Raw genomic sequence first — 22,690 nt, forward strand, 5'->3', positions numbered from 1 at the left:
ACACACACACACACACACACACACACACACACATATATATATATATATATTTTTCCGAGACAGAGTCTCACTCTGTAGCCCAGGCTGGAGTGCAGTGGCAAAATCTCAGCTCACTGAAATCTCCGTCTTCCGAACTCCATCTTACATGGCTGTAATCCCAGCTACTCAGGTCGCTGAGGTAGGAGAATCGCTTGAACCTGGGAGACAGAGGTTGCAGTGAGCCGCAATTGCACCACTGCACTCCAGCCTGGGCCACAGTGCTAGACCCTGTCTTAACAACAACAGCAACAAAAAAAAAAAAAAAAAAAAAAAAAAAAGGGGGGAAGAAGAAAAAAAAAGAAAAAAAAAAAAAAAAAAAAAGGGGGGAAGAAGAAAAAAAAAGGAAGTCATCAAAGGATATTGCCAATAGATAACAGATAATGCCAAAAATTCTTAAAAAACAGTGTTGAAACTGGTCCACAGCTCTAATTTTTAATGAGCTACCATTTCTGAGGCCAATATAAACTTCATTCTATGCTGCCCATCTCTGACAGGTGGGCATTAACTACCAGCCCCCCACGGTAGTCCTTGTGGGAGACCTGGCCAAGGTGCAGTGGGTGGTGTGCATGCTGAGCAACACCATGGCCATCGCGGAGGCCTGGGCCTGCCTGGATCATAAGTTCGGCCAAGTGCGCCTTAGTGCACTGGTAGGTGGGGGAAGGCATGGTAGAGGGGGAATTCTCCGAGGCCCGCGAGGATCTGGCAGTTCTGGAAAAGGATTATGAAGAGGTGGGCATGGATTCCATGGAAGCTGAGGCTGAAAAAGGCGAAGAATAGTGAGGGGAGGGTGCGGCAGGCAACCATCCCTCTGTATTCCCCACCATAACGTTAGAAGAGCTAATTACCTATGAAAATTTCTGTATTGCAAATTAGCTGGGCTGAAGCAGGAGAAGGCGTGAATCCAGGAGGCAGAGCTTGCAGTGAGCCAAGATCGCCCCACTGCACTCCAGCCTGGGTGACAGAGCGAGACTCCGTCTCAAAAAATAAATAAATAAAATTTCTGTATTACGATATTGTCTTTCTCCTGTGTTGTACTTTGAGAGATTCCTCCTCAAGTGCATTTCTGCGGGAAAAAACATCGATTTGTTTCATTTTTTTTTTTGAAAGGGAGTCTCAACGGAGTGGTGTCCGTCACCACGCCCTGATAATTTTTGTATTTTTAGTAGAGACGGGGTTTCACTGTGTTAGCCAGGATGGTCTGGATCTCCTGACCTCGTGATCCACCCGCCTCGGCTCCCAAAGGGCTGGGATTACAGGCGTGAGCCACCGCGCCCGGCCAGTTTGTTTTCTTGAAGAAATTAAGCATGTCAGTATGTTTAGTAATTGCATTACTTCCCTAATGCTGGCTTCAAAACACTGAGGGAATTAGGACAAAATGCTTTACTTTTCTTTTTGAGCGGGAGTCTTACTCTGTCGCCCAGGCTGGAGTGCAGTGGCATGATCTCCGCTCGCTGCAGCCTCTGCCTCCCGGGTTCAAGCGATTCTCCTGCCGCAGCCTCCCGACTAGCTGGGACTACAGGCGCACACCACCACACCCAAATTTTTTTTTTTTTTTAGTAGATTCGGGGTTTCACCATGTTGGCAGGATGGTCTCCATTTCCTGATCTTGTGATCCGCCCGCCTTGGCCTCCCAAAGTGCTGGGATTACAGGCGTTGAGCCACCGCGCCCGGCCTATTTTGCATTTAAACCTTCTGAAGCCCTTGAATGGAGCGGCTATTTTCACTGAGTCTTATGGGAGATGAGGACTCAAGCTAAGCAGCCCGCCGGGTCATGCGTCCACGGCCTTCGCAGGCGCAGTTCCCGACGCTGCCTGTCATACCGGCATCCTCAGCTTTTCCTCCACTCCGTCACGCCCCTGCCGAAGCTGGCTACAATGGAACTTCCCGCCCAGCACACGTCCCCAGTGTACTCAGGGGCATACCCTGCCCTCCCTCAAGTCCACCTCCCCGGTACGAGAGTGATTGTGGGCTCTGGTTTTTGTCGGGTTCTTTTGTGCAAGCGTCCCGGGCCCCGTTTTCTTTCGTCAGTCAGAGGTCTTCCGGAAGCGAACTGCCGCCCCCGCGGCTTTCCGCTCCGGGGCCGACCCGTACACTGGGGCCGCTCCATCGTGCTGGGGTGTTTAGGGAGAAGAGTGAGGCCTGAACCGACGAAAGACAAGCCCACATGGGCGACAACACTGGTAGTCCAGGCAGCTGGGACGACGCGGGAGCAACAGAGACTCGAACACTCGCGCCCCTTCCGAACCCAGCTCGCTAGGACCTCGCCCCGCCCCGCCCCGCCCCGCGGGCGGAGCACCTCCAGCTCTCCAGTCTCTGTGGTACCAACTTCCGGCGCGCGCTACCCCTCGCGAGACTTCGGCGGCGCAGCAATGGGCAGACCGCGAGTGCCGCTGACAGAAGTCAAGAAACCGGCTGGGACGGGGTTGGGGCAACAACGGGCCGGGGGGCACCCGTCGGGCCAGAGCCCCTTGGGGAGGAGCGGCGGCTGGAAGCGCGAGGCTCCTCTGGATGCCCGGACAGCCGCTTGCGACTTAACTCCCGCCTCTTCCCCAGATGCCGCGTCACTGCTCCGCTGCCGGCTGCTGCACACGGGACACGCGCGAGACGCGCAACCGCGGCATCTCCTTCCACAGGTCAGCGCGCGTGCGCGGGTTCTCGTGCGCATGCGCTAGTCGTTGCTCGCCTCGGGCCGCAACTGCGTAGAGGCTTCGCGCCTTTCTCTGATCCTGAGGAGGCTTGAACCTGTGGGTGGGAGGCGAAGCGGGACGGTCCTGGCAGGACCAAATGCAGTCGGGACGGGGAGGACGGGAAGTCTAGCCGGCTTGGACCTGCCCCACTCTGTTACCTGCCAGACGACGCTGAGGAAACTGCTTTTCTTCTCGAGGCTCCCATTGCCTCGTCTGTGCCGGGGCGGTGGTGCTTACCTGGCGGGGTCGCAGGGCGGTCTTGTGGCGGCGCGTGTTGGGTCTGCGTTTTCCCCCTGGGGAGCTTGGGCAGCATGAGCCCAGCGCTATGGACAGCCTGGTGCTCACGGGTTTGTGGCTCCACAGACTTCCCAAGAAGGACAACCCGAGGCGAGGCTTGTGGCTGGCCAACTGCCAGCGGCTGGACCCCAGCGGCCAGGGCCTGTGGGACCCGGCATCCGAGTACATCTACTTCTGCTCCAAACACTTTGAGGAGAACTGCTTTGAGCTGGTGGGAATCAGGTGAGCCTCCCTGCCGGCCAGCGTTGGGGTAGGGCGTGGGGCCTCAGGCGGATTGGGACAGCTGCAGGTCGTGGAAGTCTCTTGAGCAGCCTGCATCCGAGGGGGCTGTTTCCTCTTCCCGGTTCTGTACAGTGAGACCCACCCCCAGGATCACTGTGCCATGACACGGGGAAAAACGTGAGCCTTTCCAGAGAGTATTTTTCAGAGCCCCAGTCTTGCCAGCAAGTCCACAAATCATAAAATTATTTTTGGCTGGTCAGCCCAGCTCTGCTTGTGCAGGTTTTCACGCACCTCGACTTTGAGGGGTCCTGCAGGGAAGCGATTGGTGTAGCTCTAACTTGGCATTCCCCAGACCTATTGTTTGCGCAATGCCTTCCAGCCTCCCACTGCGCTGGTGCTGGGGGCAGGTTGGCCTGGGGAGGCAGCACTTGCTCTCCAGCTCATCTGGGTTGCTTTTCCCCACAGCGGGTATCACAGGCTAAAGGAGGGGGCAGTCCCTACCATATTTGAGTCTTTCTCCAAATTGCGCCGGACAGCCAAAACCAAAGGACACAGTTATCCACCTGGCCCCCCTGAAGTCAGCCGGCTCAGACGATGCAGGAAGCGGTATGTGATATGGGTGGGGGATGCCCCACTCCCACCCCTAGGCTGAGAGACTGGGCCCTAGGGGGTCTGCCAGCAGTCTAACTGGACAGGGTTCTTGCTCCACAGAATCTGTGGATCGGGTTTGGGCGTTAAGGGGATCAGGTGGACTGGTGGAGTGGGGTCTGGCAAGCCCTCAGCCTAGCCCATCAGTCTCTCTCTTCCCCCTTACTAGCTGCTCCGAAGGCCGAGGGCCCACAACTCCATTTTCTCCACCTCCACCTGCTGATGTCACCTGCTTTCCTGTGGAAGAGGCCTCAGCACCTGCCACTTTGCCGGCCTCCCCAGCAGGGAGGCTGGAGCCTGGCCTTAGCAGCCCCTTTTCAGACCTACTGGGCCCCCTGGGTGCCCAGGCAGATGAAGCAGGCTGCAGTGCCCAGCCTTCGCCAGAGCGGCAGCCCTCCCCTCTCGAGCCACGGCCAGTCTCCCCCTCAGCCTATATGCTGCGCCTGCCTCCACCCGCTGGAGCCTACATCCAGAATGAACACAGCTACCAGGTTGGCAGCGCCTTACTCTGGAAGCGGCGAGCTGAGGCAGCCCTTGATGCCCTTGACAAGGCCCAGCGCCAGCTGCAGGCCTGCAAGCGGCGGGAGCAGCGGCTGCGGCTGAGACTAACCAAGCTGCAGCAGGAGCGGGCACGGGAGAAGAGGGCACAGGCGGATGCCCGCCAGACTCTGAAGGAGCATGTGCAGGACTTTGCCATGCAGCTGAGTAGCAGCATGGCCTAAGGGAGGTGCCGCTAGACTGACTGAGGGGATGCCCAGCAAGGCTGCTGCCTCTCCCTCCCTCAGATCCCACCAGGTGCCATAATAAAGCGGATTCTAGACAGAGGGCCTGCTGTCTGGCTCAGCTGGGGGCTGGAGCCCTTCTGAGTACTAAACTTGCTGCCCCAGACAGTGGCTGCAGCTTCCAGAGGGCTCAGTCCAAGCTCTTCGCCAAGGAGAACAGAGAGCCTGGCTGTCACCCTTCAGAGCTACTGGTGGCAGATAGCCCTGCTAGTGCAGCTCCATGCCCCACAGGGTTCTCTGAAGCTGCAGGTGCCCTTTCCATAGGATCTGAAACAGCCCTGACCTAAACCAGCCAGCCCCTTTGAGAACACTTGTGAAACTCAGTCCAGATTCGGTTCTCAAGCAGGGGCATGACGGGCTTCTGTCCACAGGCCCCATCAGCCTGGTGGATAAGCAGGGCAACCCTCTCCCCATCCCCCTTCACTACCATCTTTATTTGAAAAACAGGGATGATGATGACAGTCATCAGCCTCCTGGGGCATGTCAGCAGGTAGTGAAGCCCCAACAAGCTAGTCCCTGGAAATCTAGGAAGAGGTGGCTAGAACTTGGAGACTAGCAGTCAGGTCCTGGCCTCAGCATCCTTTTCCTTCAACTCCCAGGAACCTGGAAGGCCTTGCTGCAGCTGTAATTCTCCAGCAGCTCTGTGTGTGGGGTGATTCACTGCAAGCATGGCCTCTCCCCGCCAAGGAGCACAACTGAATTCATTCTAGTCCCAGAAACTGCCACACAATTTCGTAAAATTTGCTTTTTAGGGCCCTTGGCATGTAATTTCATTTATTCATGTAAGTCAAGAAGAGACAGTTCAGGGTTCAGCAACAAGGGTCAGCATAGAGCAGGGTTTGCAGACTAGTTCAAGGAGGCTTCTGGGCTGACCTGTCCCGGAGAGGGATTTGGAGGAGGCTGCCCTGTGGGTGTGGCAGGAGCCACATGTGGAAACTGGGTAGGTGGCTCTGTGGCCCCACTCTGAATGAATGCACCTGGCCCACATGGCTGGCTGCCTCAGCCTGCACTCAACTTCCAGGTTCTGACATATACCCCCAGCCATGGTCCTGGGCCTGCTGTGTCCTCACCGCATGGGCCTCCTGGCTCAGCCTCTGCCGTAGCTCCCACTCTCTCCTCCCTTGTTCCCAGCTCATCTTGCACCAGGCCACTTCCTAGCCTGCAGGCTGCCTATGGATCTGTTCCTGTTAGGTAAGCAACTTGCCACTCAAGGCCCCCCATCCACCTGCATACAGCCAGAGGAGAGCAGGTCACTTCCCCAAGGTGAGCTGTGGCTTCATGGCAGCCACAACAAAAAAGGGGTCTTGGAATCCTCTCCCCAATAAGGGAGCACTGGTTCCCCAGCATCAGAGTGGATTCACATGGAGGCCTCACTAGGGCAAGAGGGCAGCCTGCCTTCCACAGGAGCCAAGAGCACAGTGCAGGGGCAAGGCAGGGCAGAAGGGGCAGGAGCCCACCCCAGGCCTCCAGGATTCCCCTGGGAGGGGCCAGCCTGGAGGCCTTCATAGCCCTTCTCCCCATTGTGACCAGGTGACCCCAGGTGGGGGCAGGAGTTGACAGCGTGGATAGAGACAGGTAAGACCGATTGACCTACATCTGGGGATCTGCTAAGCCATGGGCTCCAGAGCCAGTCCTCAGCTGCAGGAGGGCCAAGGGGCTGAGGCCAGCAGTGGTGGCTGGGCCAGCAAGGTGTGTGTGGTAGGTAGCACTGCTGTGGCTTTAATGGAGGCTTGTCTGTGACAAAATACTCAGCAAGGGACACGCAGGACTTGGCTGGCTTCTTCCCGCCTGAGCCCTGACATGCACACAGGTGGACTGGGATCCTTCAGCCCCTGTGAAAACCAGGCCTGGCCCAGCACGACCGACCTGGGAGCTGACCTCAGGGTCTGTCACTCTAAAATTCATCTCAAGTCAGGTGAGACCCACATATCATGAGTCCACACTCACAAGTTCTAGGTGGGAAAAGGAGCTCCTTACATGGATCTCAGTGAGGGTGGGCGGGACAGGAGCAGCCCAGGCAGATTACATGGTGCAGCGCAAGTCTGCTAAGCCTCCTCCTACATGTTGGAGGAGCCTTGGTGACAGGCCACAGTGCCTGGGTCCACAACACACCCAGGCCATAGGAGCCAGGCCAAGCACTGGGTGGGAGGCCCAAGGTCTCTCCCCACTTCTGGGTGGTGAGCCCGTCACTGAGCCGTGGCCTCACATCCACACCACATCAGGAGAGGGTGATGACAGGGGAGGGGGGTCTGCTTCATCATCTGCTCTCTGTGGGACCTGTGTCTTCAGTGAATTGAGGAGATTGGGGCCCCACATCCCCTCAGCTCTCTTTGGAGGCTCTGGGCACCCTGACCCTTGGCCTGGCAGGTGCACCCACTCTGCCATAGGCAGACGCATAGCCAGTAGTCTTCTCAGTGGGCAGGGCAGGCAGGCACGGCAATTCTTCACAATGGGCAGGCGCTATAGGGCCTCAGATGTCAGCACCCAGCTCTGCGCACTGCTTGTCTGAGATGTGGGAGGCCAGGGAGTCTATGATGTCCAGCAGCAGCTGTTGGCTCAGTGACCGCAGCGTGGGCAGCTTGGAGACCTGCAAGGCAAGCAGGCCGGAAGGAGATGGGACTAGATCCATATAAGGGCCATGGTGGGCAGTGGAGCCCTCTGGGGCCCACCCTACTCGGGGCTCAGAGTGGTCCCAAGGATGGACCAAGGTGCAGCCAGTGGTGGGCTGCTCTGCTTCGCTCCCCCCCAGGACCCACCACTGCAGGAGACCACAGAGCCTGGGCACCCCTCCCTGCCTGGGCGTGGCCACTGCTGAGGGGAAGCAAGTCCTGAAGGGGAGGCCAGAGCCTTGACCTTGGTGAACTGGTGCACGATGATGTGCAGGCAGTGCCGCTTCATGTCCAGCGCCTGCGTTTTGTCAGCTGCCTCCAGGATCTGTAATGGCAGGGACCTTGAGGCACTGCCCCTTTCACCCACTCAGTGGGAGCTGCAGCCATGGGCACAGGGCTGGGGGGCTACCTGCAGCACGTTCTGCACCGTCACGTTCATCTCCAGGTTCTGCTTGCAGTATGCCTGCAGCCGGTTGTTGTAGAAGCCGTAGTAGTAGGGGGCCGCAAACAAGTAGCTGGGGCCTGGTTAAGGAGCTGACCAAAGGAACCTGGTCCGCCCACATCCTCCCAGGGAAGGACAGGGAGGGGCGAGCTGGAGCCCCAAGCCCACCAGGGAGGGGCCAAACTCCAATCCAGCCCACACACCAGCATGCTCTCTAAATGGATTCTGAACTACTTAGTGGGTCAAAGGCCCCACTGAGGATCCAAATACCATGAATCCCCTCCCCAGAAAAATACCGTCTGCACATCTGCAGCGCTATTCCATGGCCTTGCAAGCCTAACAGGCATCGTGAGCCTCCATGTTCAGACCCCTACTGAAGTGACATAAGAGTAGTAGTTCCATGTTTGTGCTCAACTGTCACAAAGCAATGACCCACCCCATCCTCTGGGCAGTTGTGAGGGTCAGGAACCCACTGGTTCCTCCTGGCTGCAAACCCCTCCCTGCCAGCTGCCAACTGCTTCGGAGAGCACCTGGCCCAGCTCCAGGCACCAGCAAATCCTCTGGAGGGAGGCGCTGGGCCTAGATCGCCTAGCTGGGGCAGGAGAGCAGGCCTCAAAGCCACCCGAGGTGGGTGCTAGGACCCCTTGGTGGGGACCTGGGAGTTCCTTGGGGAGTGAGGATGCAGCGAGTCCTCGGGCGGCATGTTGACCTCGCCGTAGTAGATGTAGCGCAGCATGGACTCAAAGGCCTGCCTGCTGGGCACCATCTCCCCGATGGAGATGTTCACCTGCCCGTCCTCGGGCATGAAGGACCGGAACATGGCTTCAAAGTAGCTGTAGACAATGAGCGGCAGGCACCCGGCTGTCAGCACAACGAAGACACCATCCAGGCCCACCCTCCCCTCCCGTCCAGCCCCCACCCACCTGGAGCGGGCGGCCAGGATAGCCTTGTGGGCTGGCCGTGGGTGCCCATCCAGCAGCAGCGTGATGTCACAGAACTCTGCGCCCGCCCCCTCCAGGTATGCCTTCATGTCCTGGATCAGAGATGTGCCTGGGGGTGGAAGGGACCCTGAGCAGGTACAGCCTGGGATTCTGGCCTTGGGGCCCACGGCACTACCTTCCCGCACATCTGCCCATGTTGCCACTCTGAACAAAACTTCACCCAGGCAGAAGGTTTCACTCTGGCCCTGAGGCACCATCAGCCACATTCTGTCCTCCCTCAGCGCCCTGACCGACTCGAGCACTATGCTGAACACACAGCCCACCACCCAGTGTCTCATCTTCCACCCAGCTTGCTGTGCCCCCTTCGCTGCCCTCATGATCAAGCACCCTCCAGGCCCACTGCATGGCCTCTGGTGCCGGCAGATGTCAGCAAGAGCCAGCAACTGGGGTCAGCACGACCCCCAAGGAGAGCTGGGGGAATGAAAGGGCCTGTGACATTACAAGCAAAGAGAAGTCCAGCAACTGATCACTGTGACTCTGGGCCATCAGACCTGACATCCCAGCCCAAAAGAGGTGCCCATGTCCACCCCAGAAATTGGCTCAGGAAATCCCAGCTCACCAGGATACAGCCCACTGTGGCAAGCCCCATGGGTTGGGGGCTTCTGCCTCCATCTGTTTCTGCACTGTACCCAGGAGAGCACTCTGGGGTCCCATGGCACCCACCCCCACCCCGAGGGCCTGGCAGGTGCTCTCCATGGCTCCCAAGTCTCCTGCCACAGATGAACACCATCCCTCCCAGCCCCGAGGGAAGGGGAACGGGGCTCCCTACCAATGTCCACTGGCTGGTCCGAGGGAGTGCGAGGGGGTGGCTGCTGCTTCCGCCGCACAATCTCCACGATCAGCGGCGAGGAGAGCCGCTCAAACTCCTTCATCATGATCACCTGGTTGAAGTGGGACTCCTTCACCACGAAGTTCAGGCAGTGCTCCTGGGCAGACAGGCACAGGCAGGCAGGCAGGCAGGGTCAAGCCAGGGTCCCAGGCTGGGCGAGGGGCTCACAGTGGTAGGCAAGGAGGGGGCCGAAGCCTGAGCACACCCCACCTGACCCCGATCGCGCTGACCCCACCCCACACCTTGAGTTGGCTCAGCTGCAGCCGGGCGGCACTCTCGCACACGACCAGCACGTTCTGCAGGTCCACGGAGGCCTCGATGTACTGGCGGCACAGCTGCTCCAGGCGACACAACTGGAAGCTCAGTGCCAATTTGTACACATCCATGATGAGCAGCACATCCTCCACGTGGCCTGCGCCCCAGAGCCCCGGAGTCTCAGGGAGCCGGAGAGGCGAGGGCGGGGCACAGGGCACAGGGCTCCCCGCATGGAAGAGTGTGGGTTGGGGCCACTAGGTAGGAGCAAGGCCTCGGGGGACTCAGATGGTGTCCAGCGGCAATGATCATGGGTAATGAGGGTGACCTGCAGCCTCTGAGCCTCAGGGGGCCCATCAGTAAGGCAAGGCTGGCAGCACCCACCTTTTGGCTCTGCTGCCCGCACCCCAGCCCACACCAATCCTGTTCCACCCCCACCCAGGCGGACCTTTCCGTGGGTATTTGATCTTGTCGGTGTAAAGGAACTGCATGAGCACCTCGAAGGGCCGGGCCTCGGCCTCCCGGATGGCCACATGCAGCAGGGGTGGCCGGGTCCCACCAGCAGCCACGCCGGGGGCCTCCCTGGGAACTGAGGCGGCCTCCTGCTCCAGCTTCTGTGGGGAGAAGGGAGCTCAAGGGCACCCCAGTGGACAACAGGCATGGCTGCCTGGTCCGGGCGGGGCAGTTAGGCACCTCACCTGGGCCAGCCGCTCCCGTGCCTGCGTGATCTTCCTGCGAAGCCAGCGGCTCCGCGCTGTGACAATGGCTACATGGCCCTGCACGCACTCCTCCTTCTGTACAAAGAATAATGCACTGGCAGAGGGCATGGGACCCTCGCCCCAGAGAACAGAGACCCAGCCGGCCAGGGTCAGCACCACCAGGCCAGCAGCTGTTTTTCTGAGGGGCGAAGTTCCCACTACCCAGGCACAGCAGGCAGAACAGGGTGCAAGGACAGGCACTCACCTCACCTAGCACGAACTCCACGTCGCAGAACTGGCGGCTCTCCCACAGCCGCCCATAGTCCTCATGCAGCGTGCACTTAGGATAACAGGAGAACTGCAAGAGGGGCCCAGTGAGGCTAGATGTTGAGGACAGCAGAGTGGCCCCAGTGTGGCTGCGCAGGCTGACCCTGAGGTCCCCACCTGACCCATGCTGACCCTCAGGGCCCAGAAGGCAGGTGGGCCTGGCTGAGGAGAAAAAGCCGCCGCCACCCCACCCTGAAAATACAGCCTGGCTCCAGCCTCGGCACCTGCAACTGTCCACGGCCAGTTCCACAGCAGGAAAGGGCTCCCCTGCCTCTTGCCTTCAGCTGGGGCCCAGGCCTCAGCAGAGCTCTGCTGTCTCCACTCTGCCTGGACTTGAGTCCTCACACTGGCCCCCACCAGCACCACCCCAATCTCCTCTAGGAAGCCGGCCCTGACTTCACTGTGGCTGTGAGTCCCTGCCCTGACCACCTGTTCCTCCAGGCCTGGGAAGGGGCTGTCAGCGCAAGCCACTGTCAGCCCTGGCCCTGCCCTGGGCCAGGCTGTGATGCCTGTGAGGCTCTGGTGCTGAGCCTAGCTTGGCCCGGCTCCCTCCACTGACTCTGCTATGAGCCCCCGTGCCATCCACCTGCCCCACTGCATGGAGGCTGCCCACTTTAGTGCCACCTCAGCCCACAGGGCTACTCCCAAGGATTCCATCCCGCCAGGTGTGGTCCTGGCAATGGCCTGGATAAGCCCCGCCCCCCCGACTTGGCCTCAGTTTCCCATCACGGGGGATCCGTCCGCCCAGCCGTTCCTACAGGCCCACAGGCCCCACACCTGGAACCTGTACATCTCCCCGCTGCGGATGTTGTTGTCCACCGTGCCCCCGAAGATGTACATGGCGTCCGAGATGACAGCAGCCGCGTGGAAGAGCCTCCCGCTGGGCAGCTGGGGGACAAGAAGGCAGGGTGGAATGGGGGGCAGAGCCTCCACAGTGGGGCTGGTGCAGCCAGGTAAGGGCAAGGACGCGGCACCTCATGGCCATGAAGGGCCAGGGGGCAGGGACCCCAAGGGAGGAGGGCCCCTGGGTGCAACCACAGACACAGGTGGGACCTGAATACCCATGTAGTCGAGTGGGGCATGATGGGCCATGGGGACCCTCAGAGTGGGTGGGGCACTCAGCCAGTGTGTGGCACCCATCCCAGAAAGCTGCAGCCTGGCCAGCAGGGTGAGGGCTCCTGGCCCTGCATCTCCTTTGGAGTGTGACCCCAAGCAAGTATTTCTCTGGGCCTCAGTCTCCCCATGTGTGAGAGGGCTTGATCACAGGACCTGCTTCAGGAGGTGATAGAGTCTTAATGAGGGTCCCAGCCTGTACCTCCGAGGCGGGCTGGGCGGGCTGCTTGGCTGAGGTGGTGCCAAAGTCCAGGCCGAACACATCTCGGGACTTCTTGAAGCCACCTCGCTCCTCAAAGGGCAGGGTGGGCACCTCCTCGGAAGCACAGGCTCGCTCGGGCACTTCAGCCCCACCGACCTGAAGAGGAGAGACACATGGGCATGAGATCAGTTGGCAAGGGCCAGGTAGGTGCCCAGAGACCCCCACCATCCTGGCCTTGAGAGCGGGTTCGGAAAGAAGGAAGAGCTGCATGGCTCTGGGCTTCCCAGGAAAGGTCTGCAGCACGGCAGCCCCCTGTAGCCATGATGGGGTGTGAAGCGTTAACCACCTGCAGGCTGTGGGGTGAAGCTGGGGCTGGAGGCCGGGGCAGGTGTCCAGGGCTGAGGCTCACGTGTCCTGGCCTTGCTCCTGGTAGCTGTCTGGAACCCCAAGGGGCCCCAAAGCTGTGAGGAGCTGGGGAGAAGGTGGGAGCAGGGTAGGAGCCACTGGTGTCCAGCTGGCAGGGCAGGACACCCCTGAGCACCCTCACCTCGCTGTCGGAGCTGGGCTGGACGACCTCCCAGGTCTGGAAGTCCACGTCATAGCAGTGCAGCTCATTAGGCAGCGTGTTATCGGCCGCACCCCCAAACACATAGAGGTGGCGGTCAAAGGCCACCATGGTATGCCCGTAGCGCCGCTGTGGGGGTGGTGGGGAACCCCGGAGCAGGTGTTCAGTTGGGATGCGTGTCCACCTGGGGGTACACGACAGTGAACCAATGCTGGGACAGGGGCTCCTGCTCACCCTCGGGGCCTCCCCACAGCAGGCCCTCACTGGGAGGTCCCCCTGCAGCCCCTGCGGTGACTAGCCCAGGGTCCAGAGGGAGGCCTAGACACCTGCGCTGAGCACCCCTCACCCCATCCAGCACTGGCACCAGCCCTGCCTGGTTCCATGTGGCCCACTGCGGGGTCCTGCCGGAGCTCCCCTGTCTCCCCATGGAGCAGGCAGCGGTGATGGGCAGGAGGGTGGCATCTGACCCGCCAGGCAGTCCTGCCCTCTGGGAAGTGAAGTTGTGCAGAGACCATTGCACATCTTCATGCTGCCCAGTCAGACCATCCCCACAGCTGAGTCCCCATCCTGGGAGCTGCCTGCACCCCACATCCTGATGCTGCTCCAGCACCTTCCACCTCCCAGGCTTCCCAGTACCTCCCAGCGAGTCCTCTCTTTTGCTAAGTTAGTTGAAGACTTCAGAACAGATCCTGGCCTGGCAGGGCTATTCCATCTGGCTCCTTGCTAAGCCCCGGGCCCTCGACAGGTTCCCTCGTCCTGGGGCACCCTGCCCTTCCTCCCACGCACCCGTGGCCTCCAGGGAAGCTCCCAAGTCCCTTCCCAAACCCTCTGTACCTGCAGCTCACACTCCTTGTGCCCTCTCCTGCAGCCTCATTGCAGGGTCAAGGGCTGGCCAGCAGCCAGGGGCAGCATGGGCCAGACCTCTGGGGACCTGCAGGCCCCTCTGGTCTTCTGCCATCATTTGAGATCTATGCAGGCCATGTTTGTTACTGGTGGCACTGACCAAGCCATTCACGGGGAAGGGGATGTCCTTCATAGTCAGGGGGAGGCCTAGTCAGGGGCCTCCTCGCCAGGCCCTATCTTGCTAAACTGTAGCCATATCTTGGGGACCTGCACATCCCTGCTCTAGGCTGGAACCTCCTGCTGTTTGCAGAGCTCAGAAGGACAGTTACCATGGCCACCAGGTGCAGGGGGCATCCTTCACATTCAAGGATTCGGGGGCACTGACTATCTTCCCTCCACCCCACTGGCCAGAGTACTCACGTCTTGTCCTTGAATTCAAACTGGAAGAGGTTGTTGGTTATCTTGGCTCCGCTTTGCCCAGAGAACACAAACATCTTGTCCCGGCACACGGCCACGGGGAAGTTGCAGCAAGACGGGGGGATCTCACCACTCTGGGCCACCTGCATGGGGGAGAGAACAGCTCAGCCCTGGCCTCACAGGGCCCACTCACATTTCACCACGCTCAAGACTGCTGAGATGGGACTGCTTTTATTCTTGAAACTTCCCCAGATGAGGGTTCACAGATTTATTTGTCTTCGAGCAGCACATAGCCCTGTCTCCTCCACTTCAGGGGGCCCAGTTGTGAACAGCTAGGGCTAAAATCGTCAGGGTTAAATCAGCAGCGGCTAAACCCATATGTTTTTCATGCCCAGAAGACTGAGAAAAAAAATTTTTTTTAATTAATAAATAAATAAATTCCATGTTTCTAAAGGGGAAAGCAATCCCAGGGGGAGCTCCAGGGAGCAGAACACTAGATAGCAGACTGCCCTCACTGCATTGAAATAAAGGGTAGATTAAAGCAAAACCACATCCCTCACACACGTGGCGCTCTTCCCATCCAAAACACCAAGGCTCGAACCACTGTGCAGCCACAGTGAGGAACTGGTCATGAAGGCCCGCAGGTCGCCAGGGAGGAGAGCATGGCTCAGGTCGAGGCAGGGCTTTGCAAGGGGAAGAAAGCAGCCTCGACTCCCCAGCCTGGCTCTGCCTGCCTCCCACCTCCCTCCACCTGCACCCTGGCTCCCGGTGCCCCTCACCTCCTCCCAGCAGGTGAGCTCTCGGTCCTGGAGGCCAATTGTCCACATGTCATTCAACCTGTATTAGGACAGACCAGTGAGGACCCCTTGGGTCTGGCTGTCAGGGTGGGCCAGTCCTGGCTGGAAGGGATGGCTGAAGGGAGGACCCCCATCCCCACACAGGGTAGGAGACTTGTGTGGCCATGAGGCGGGAACTTCTGTGTGGGGTGGCAGGCACTGCCTCAAATCCCTGCTGTGCTGGGCCCCCTGCCCGGCCCAGACAGAACAAGTACTCTCATGCATGACATTGGGGCAGTGTGGCAGGCCAGCTCCTCATGCAGTGTCCCTCCTGGGTGGGGAGAGGACACAGATATCACAGACACCACCACCATCACTGCATTGTTACGAGTTTCTATGATGCTGAAGTTTTGGGAAACCAGCACATGCTACTTTTGTAATCAGAAAAAGAGAGCAAAGCCAACTTTCTAAAATAAGGAGGAAAAGGCCTTTGGCCTGGGCAAGAACCAGGGCTGGGCCTAAGCCTGGGCACCGCCCATCCGCCCACCGACTCAGCCCTGCAGGGCGACTCCTGGCTGAGGATCCTCATCCGAGCAACTGAGGTAGCCATGGGGCTCCACCCAGTGGTTCTCACCTCCATCTGCCTATCCTCCTCTTTCCCTGTCCCCCTCCCAAGAAACCCCTAGACAGTGACACTCAGAATCTACTAGGCAGAGCTCTCCCAGCCTAAGCCCTCAAATGCCAGGATGGCCTGCTCTGGGTCTCAGTGCAGTCGGAGGTGGGGTGCAAAGGCCGGACCACCACCCACCTGGCATTGCCGTCATAGCCAGCAAAGATCCACAGCTTGTCACTGTACACCGTGGCCCCGTGGGCTGACCTAGCGACTGGCAACCTGGAGTGTGAGGGAAGAGGGGAGGGAGTGAGGCCGCCCAGCACAGACCTGAGCCTCGCAGTCCCATATGGTCAGTGCAGGGGCCACAGCCAGGCTGCATGGCCACATCCGCCCGACACTGGGGCTTCAGGGCCTCCACAAGGCACTAGGAATAAGCAACAGCCTCAGAGGCCGACTGGAGGCTTGAAGAGGAATTCAGACAGCCACAGAGGCACAGAACCTTCTCCTAGGTGCCACCAAAATATCAAAGGGGGTGCTCAAAAAGCAGGATCCCAGAAGCGCCATCAGCAGTATATTGTGTCTTTTTAAAAATTTTTTTGTGACAAGGTCTTGCTGCATCTTCCAGGCTGGAGTGCAGTGAGGCATGCATGGTTCACTGCAGCCTTGAACTCCTGGGCTCAAGTGATCTTCCCACCTCAGCTTCCCAGAGTGCTAGGACTACAGGCTTGCGCCACCACGCCCGGCCCATTTGGGTCTCTTCTGAAAGGAGGGAATCTAAAGGCTGGTAGCAGGCCATGCACAGCTGCACCGGGGGATATTCCACCAACCCTAAGCTCCCTGCTACTGCGTGCCCTCAGGGTCCTCATCTGGGAGGCAACAGGGCACAAATTCCAGATCCAATGCCACCCAGGACCCAGCCTATCCCAAATGTTTCTGCAAAGTTTCTCACCGTCCTTCAATTTTCCACTCCGTCCACTGGCCAGTTGCAAACTTGTATTCAAAGAGGTCATTTTTATTCTTCAAGTTAGAATTGGAATAAATGTCCCCAGTGTAACCCCCTGAGTAAAGAGAGTGAGAAACTGTCAAACCCAAAGGCAGTCTTGAAGATTTCAAACCCTGGAAGGTGGACCAGAATCTGGCCCCACTGAAAACGCATAAGCTAGGACTCCCGCCACAAGCCCTAGAAGGACCTACTGCCCGCCTGCCTCTGTGCTGGGCTCTGGGGACACAGAGATGAGCAGGACACTGTTCCCAGCCACAGCCCAGCAACACCGAAAGACACCCAACCCTGTGAGTTCAGGGCTGTTAGGGCAAGGGGTCCCAGATCCAGCGCAGAATTCAGAGGACTGGCAGACAAAGCCGAGGGTGAACAGAGAGCCCCTGCTGTATACAGCATGAGCACAAACGCCCCAGGCCTGCAGAAGGGCAGGGTGTCTGTGGGCCTCGGGGGCGACACAGCCCCTGGGAGGCAGGAGGCTGCTTACCAAAGACAAACATGCTGCTCCCATAGACGACGGCCGAGTGGTGGTAACGGGGGGCCGGCGGGGTCCCAGTGGTAAAGGCCCTGGGGTGGCACAGGGGTGGTGAGAGTCAGCGGGCATCACCCATGAAGTCCACACCCTCACAGGGTGGCCCTGCATCCCTGTACTGCCTTTCTTTTTTTTTTTTTTTTTTTTTTGAGATAGAGTCTCGCTCTGTCACCCAGGCTGGAGTACAGTGGCGCCATCTCGGCTCGATCTCCACCTCCCGGGTTCAAGCAATTGTCCCGCCTCAGCATCCTGAACAGCTGGGATGACAGGCACCCACCATCATGCCCGGCTAATTTTTTGTATTTCTGTAGAGACAGAGTTTCACCATGCTGGCCAGGCTGGTCTTGAACTTCTGACCTCAGGTGATCCGCCCGCCTCGGCCTCCCGAAGTGCTGGGATTACAGGCGTGAGCCACCACGCCCGGCTACCTTTCATTTTTGTATTTTGAAGGTGACACCTGTCTCATCATAGAAACTTAAAAAAAAAAAAACTCACCAATAAGGAAAAAACAAAATAGGCACTAAAGCTCGTGCAAATTCCCATTACCAGAAAACCTCTGGCAACACCTTGAGGTCTTCCCTACACCCCTCTCCTATGCATACTTAGGCTTCCATGGAATTTTTTTAAATGGAATCAAGTGGTAGATATTTTGTAAATTGCTTATTCAACTCACAGAATGTGACCAGGTCCTCATGCTACTTCAGGACCATCCATACTCCTGCTCTCAGCAGCAGTGCAGCGTCTTACAGCATGGGGTCCATCAATTTCATTTAATACCTATCTATCTAACCATCATCTATCTACCTACCTATCTATCATCTATCATCTAATCTATCTATATAATCTATCCATCATCTATCTCCCTGTCATCTATCATCTGTCATCTACCCATCATCCATCTATCTATCTAATCATCTACCTGTCATCTGTCATCTGTCTGTTGATCTGTCATCTATCAACTATCCACTATCTATGTCATCTATCTAATCTACTTATCATCTAGCTATCTACCTATTATCTATCTATCTATCTATCTGTCTGTCTATCTGTCACCTCTCTTTCTGTCTTTCTTTCTATCTATCTATCATATGTCTATCTTTCTAGATGGGGTCTCACTTTGTTGCCCAGCTGGTCTTGAACTCCTAGCCTCAAGGGAGCTTCCCTCCTCAGCTTCTCAAAGCATTGGGATTACAGGCATGGGCCCCTGTGTCCTGCCTTTACATTTTATGTACTGAATTCAAAATCCATTTACACTGCTGACCTGGGGCTGCTCTTTTTCTGAGTTTTATAGTTAAGCAATTTTTGACAAATAATTGCAAAGCCTTCAGAATGATTTTTAAAATTAATGTTTAACTACTAGCTATCTTACAAAATCACGTGTGAGAGAAATGACATAGCAACTTCTGTATCCACACTAGCAGCAGCCTCAGGGTAGAGGTGGGCACCCAGAAGGGAGCCGCCCTGTGTGCCCAGCTTGGCAGCTGCGGGTGCTGGGCAGCTACTTCATCTCCTCAGCCCTGACAGGGTGGCTCTGGGTGTGGCATCCCTGGGGCCATGGTTGTCTCCTCCTGGAAGCTTCTTTCTAGTTTCCCATGATGAGAGAGACTCTGCTAGCAACTGGGACCCAGAACTGTGCCCCTGTGTTCTAGGAGGAAAGGCAGAGCCCTGGAGCACGGGGCCACCCACCTGCACCAGGAGCAGTCTTTCACATCGAACCGCAAGAGGTCATTGAGCATGGTCTTCCTGAAAGGCAGTCGGAAGAGAGGGTGGCATTAGCCAGGTCTGCTCTGCAGGACCCCCAGAGGTGGGTACTACATGTAACCAGGGTAGAGGAGGGGGCTGTTTTGGGCTGGGTGACTAACACAGCCAGGCAACCAGCTGATACCCAAGAGTGGTGACCACAAAGGAGGCTCACCAACTGACATGGGCACCAGGGCTGCCACACAGGCAGCCACCAGCCTACCTGGGGTCAGGACCAAAGCATGAATGTGGCCACCAGGAGCCCAACCAGCAGGCACGAAATGGCCCAAAGTCCAGAGTCACCCTCACACCTCACCCTAGCCTCCAGAACCCCTATTCACACGTCCCAATCCCCTTCTGCTGAGGCTGTACCCCACAATGCATGCACTTGCCCATGCTTCAGGGGAGGCCTTTGCTTCTCTCTGATCTTCCTGCCACTGCTTTAAAAAAAAAATAGAGTCAATGCGCTGGGCTCAGTGGCTCGTGCCTGTAATCCCAGCACTTTGGGAGGCTGAGGCGGGCGGATCACTTGAGGTCAGGAGTTTGAGACCAACCTGGCCAACATGGTGAAACCCCATCTCTACTAAAAATACAAAAAATTAGCCTGGCGTGGTGGCGGGCACCTGTAATCCCAGCTACTCGGGAGGCTGTGGCAGACTCACTTGAACCCAGGAGGCGGAGCTTGCAGTGAGCCAAGATGGTGCCACTGCACTCCAGCCTGGGCGACAGAGCAAGACTCCATCTCAAAAAAAAAAAAAATTGAAACAAAGTCTTGCTTTCCTGCCTAGGCTCGTCTTGAATGCCTGGCCTCAAGCGATCTTCCTACCTCAGCCTCCCAAAGTGCTGGGATTACAGGTGTGAGCTACCACACCTGGCCCTTGCCATTTCTTTATTGCAAAAGCCAATGTAATAATCATGTTAAAGATACAATTAGATAGAAAACAAATTCACTGGTCATTGCACCACCTAATACAACCAGCTGGCATATTACTACCCAGCCCTTGGGAAGAAGGGCAAACTGACAGGAGCCCAGCACCCCTCACGCCCAGCCTGTGCTGGGTGCCCCCTGCACCGTCTTAGTCTGCACCAGCGGGTGCATCTGTGAAATGGATGTGCATCTCACATCCATTTCACAGATGGTGACAAAGCCTAGTGGTTCAAAGGCTGTGTCTGAGGCCATGCAGCCAGGAAGCCAGGAGCCTAGAAGCTGGTGGTGACTGTGATATCGCCCCTCCCTCCCTCACTTGCCCCACGTGCTGCAGGAGGCCATCTTTCTTTGTACTCAGTCTTTATAAAGTTAAGACTAGAGTGAGACAAATTTGTATCCTATTTCTTTGTCACACTGCAGCAAAAATGTTTCTGCTTATTGCTACACAGTTGTCACACAAACTACCTGTTAGGGACACTCTTGAGGATGAAGGTCCCCCATTTCCCACCTGCTGCCTTGCACTGGACACCAAAGCCTTTTCTGGTTTGGAGGGTTCTCATTAAGGCTCCAGTAAATGCCTGTGGGTAGGCATCTCTTCTTTATTTCATTCCTTCATCTGACAAACACTTATTGAGTTTTCTTTTACAATGGTAAAAGGAGCACAGGCCCTGCCTTGACTGAACAGATGGATAATAACCAACATCTGTGTGCCTCAGGAACAAATGAAGATGGTAAGAGGGATGGAGGGGAAGTAATGGTCTCCAGTTGGTCCAGATGACCAAGGAAGGCCTCAGTCACAAGAAGCATCAGAAGAGGGGCAGGAAGGTAGGAGGAGAGAATGGGCAGTGCAAGGGCCTGAGCAAGGGGGCACTTGGTACAATCCAAACATAGCAAGGCAGCCGGTGCAGCCCCAGTGCAGTGAGAGACTGAGGGCAGAGGAGCAGCAGACTCTCATGAAGACTTGGGCTTTTACTCAGAGAGGCAGGGAGGCATCACAGGAGGATGAGCCAAGGAGGAACACACTCTGACTTGCATATGTAAATAGGCCCCACTGGCTACTCCTGGGGAAAGACAGTGAGAGGAAGGCAGGCTTGAAGCCAGGGGACCATGCCCAAGGAGGCTCTTTTGCCCAGTCTGTGGATCCTGGTGGGGTTCAGACTACCCCACCATCCTCAAGCCAGCCCCCCAGGGAGGCCTGCAGGACCAAGGCTGCAGAGCCAGTAAGAGGCCAGCTCTTCCAGGGCTTCATGCCAGGTCCTGGGGCTGAGAGGCAGGAATAGGACAACTGGTCATGTGCAAATACTCCACCCTCTGCATAAGGAAACCAGCCACAACTTAACTGGAGATAGTTTATGTGAAAGGAGGTGTGCCCACCAACAAAACATCACGTTGTTGCCTGAATATTTGCAGCAATGTGGGAAAACCATCACAAAAAGTGAAAAATGCATGAAATAAATAAAACTGTGTCCTCCATACCGGATGAGGCCCAGGGAAAGAAAAGTGCCTGGCAGGGCTGGCCGCAAGGGTGGTTGTGTTTCTTTCAAGGCTGCGTCTACTCAGAAGAGGGACATTTCCACATACTGAGCACGTGCCACCCACTGGAAGCTGTGCTGAGGACCATGAGTGCAGGATCTCATTTAATCCTCACCACGACCAGGGAGGTGAGCGCAAGGAATCTCACAGATGGGGAAACTGAAGCCTAGAGGCACTAGCTAACATCTGAAAGGACAGTAATGGAGCTGGACAGGCCCAGTCCCTGACAACAGTACTTCTCCCTACCTGGTCCAAACACTGATGCTCAGACTCACTCACCCATTGTCTCCACCAAATACATAAATGGCATCTTTATAGGCCACCACTGTGTGCTTGCTGCGCCTGGAAAGAAAGGAGTGGAGGGCGGTAAGGACAGGACCCTCCTGGGGGGCACCCAAGGAATGGGACTAAGCAGGAGAGCTGCCACAGAAGTTAGATATCACCTCTCAACTGCTAAGATCGATCATCTTCTAAGATAACACCAATCACCCTGCAAGTGAGGACCCCTGACACGGCTCCAGGACTTTCTGGACTCCTCACCCCACGTCAGAGCACCTGGGACCCCAGCCCAATATCCACAAACACAACTTAGTTCTAGTATTCTGTCCCAGGTCATCGGACTCTGGGACTCCCTCGGAATCCTCTCTCCCCTGCCCTGAACAGCGTCCTGTACAGCACCATCCACCTCATTACCAGATCCTACCCCAGGACACCACGCATCGGCCTCGCCCCTGGACCCCGCCCTGGGACTCTCGCAGATCGCCCTTCCTGTCCTCAGGACCCCATGAAGCCCACCGTACCGGGCACCCACGAACTCGTCGCAGGGCGGGAGGCGCCGCCAGCGATGCACTGTTTCGAAGGGCCCGAAGTTGAGTGTCAGGTACTCGACACTGTCCGAGCAGCTGTGATCGAAGTCCACGCTCGGGGCTACCTTGGACCGCGCGCCGCCTGCCAGGGCCCCGGGCCCAATCTGGCCCCCGGTGCTGCCCGGTCCAGCCATCCCGGGTCCACGCCGGATCGGCCGCGCTGTCCGCAGAACTTGCGGCCACCGCCCGGGGCCGCCTGGAGGAACCACATTTCCCGGCGAGCCCTGCGCTGACAGGTCGGCACTTCCGACCAGCGCCGCGCTTGCGCCCTTCCGCTCTTCCCGACAAGCCTAGTGTTCGCCAAGACACTGCGGGCGAGCGCTGGACCCAGTTGGGGACAGCGCAGCAAGCGTGGGACTCTCTGGGGAGCGTTTCAGGCTATGTACTGGCGCCGGGTTGTCCCTTCCAGTGAATGCGGTGTCTCGTCCCTAACCCCGTCGCGACTGCTCTTCCCGGCGCCTCCCAGGCCCACGCAGCCCGAAGACCCGCGGCTGGCTCGCAGTTCCCGGCATGCCCTGTGTCTGCGCGTGGCTCCGGCCTGGATCGTCTGCTGCTGCCAGGACTCCACAAGGAGGGTTCCGGGCTCGCAGCGACCTCTGCAGGCGCTCAACGCTCCCTTTCCTGCTAGCGCCCCCAGCCCTGACTCCCTGCATCTCCCCTCTCTCCTTGGCGTTCTTACTGACTGAGAGGCAGCCGGGCGATGAGCCTCTAGATTCTCATTTCTACTTAGCA

At 57.6% G+C, this 22,690-nt stretch overlaps 2 protein-coding genes across 3 annotated transcripts; one reads left to right on the top strand and one right to left on the bottom strand.

Annotated features, from left to right (window-relative positions):
• Positions 1–2,392: 2,392 nt before the first annotated feature.
• On the top strand, positions 2,393–4,714 carry THAP7 (THAP domain containing 7). Its single transcript, XM_011947305.1, has 5 exons — positions 2,393–2,419; positions 2,593–2,672; positions 3,090–3,245; positions 3,711–3,851; positions 4,063–4,714. Exons 2-5 carry the CDS (start codon positions 2,593–2,595, stop codon positions 4,613–4,615), a joined length of 930 nt encoding a protein of 309 aa, XP_011802695.1. The 5' UTR covers positions 2,393–2,419; the 3' UTR covers positions 4,616–4,714.
• A 696-nt stretch (positions 4,715–5,410) lies between these two features.
• LZTR1 (leucine-zipper-like transcription regulator 1) lies at positions 5,411–22,684 on the bottom strand. 2 transcript variants are annotated; one of them, XM_011947306.1, is made up of 21 exons: positions 21,893–22,684; positions 21,372–21,434; positions 18,578–18,634; positions 16,847–16,926; positions 16,312–16,420; positions 15,558–15,641; positions 14,753–14,810; positions 13,977–14,116; positions 12,696–12,897; positions 12,149–12,304; positions 11,611–11,721; positions 10,772–10,864; positions 10,507–10,602; positions 10,257–10,422; positions 9,799–9,968; positions 9,497–9,653; positions 8,650–8,776; positions 8,410–8,559; positions 7,694–7,799; positions 7,529–7,609; positions 5,411–7,262 (listed from the first exon to the last, which is right to left on the bottom strand). In XM_011947306.1, the coding sequence occupies exons 1-21, from the start codon at positions 22,090–22,092 to the stop codon at positions 7,146–7,148; spliced, it is 2,523 nt and encodes an 840-aa protein (XP_011802696.1). In that variant the 5' UTR covers positions 22,093–22,684; the 3' UTR covers positions 5,411–7,145. The 2 variants fall into 2 exon arrangements, with proteins under 2 accessions (XP_011802696.1, XP_011802697.1); XM_011947307.1 differs by lacking the exon at positions 18,578–18,634.
• Positions 22,685–22,690: the final 6 nt, after the last annotated feature.

The sequence above is a fragment of the Colobus angolensis genome, unplaced genomic scaffold (genome assembly GCF_000951035.1).
Source record: "Colobus angolensis palliatus isolate OR3802 unplaced genomic scaffold, Cang.pa_1.0 Scaffold260, whole genome shotgun sequence".
Classification (NCBI taxonomy): domain Eukaryota; kingdom Metazoa; phylum Chordata; class Mammalia; order Primates; family Cercopithecidae; genus Colobus; species Colobus angolensis.

Excerpts from the sequence above, each read along its gene's own strand:
- THAP7 (XM_011947305.1), top strand. The coding sequence starts at position 2,593 with ATGCCGCGTCACTGCTCCGCTGCCGGCTGCTGCACACGGGACACGCGC. Across the intron at positions 2,673-3,089 it reads CGCGGCATCTCCTTCCACAG|ACTTCCCAAGAAGGACAACC; the intron begins GTCAGCGCGCGT and ends GTGGCTCCACAG. Across the intron at positions 3,246-3,710 it reads TTTGAGCTGGTGGGAATCAG|CGGGTATCACAGGCTAAAGG; the intron begins GTGAGCCTCCCT and ends TTTTCCCCACAG.
- LZTR1 (XM_011947306.1), bottom strand. The coding sequence starts at position 22,092 with ATGGCTGGACCGGGCAGCACCGGGGGCCAGATTGGGCCCGGGGCCCTG. Across the intron at positions 21,435-21,892 it reads GACGAGTTCGTGGGTGCCCG|GCGCAGCAAGCACACAGTGG; the intron begins GTACGGTGGGCT and ends CTTTCTTTCCAG. Across the intron at positions 12,898-13,976 it reads TTTGAATTCAAGGACAAGAC|GTGGACACGCATCCCAACTG; the intron begins GTGAGTACTCTG and ends GTGTACCCCCAG.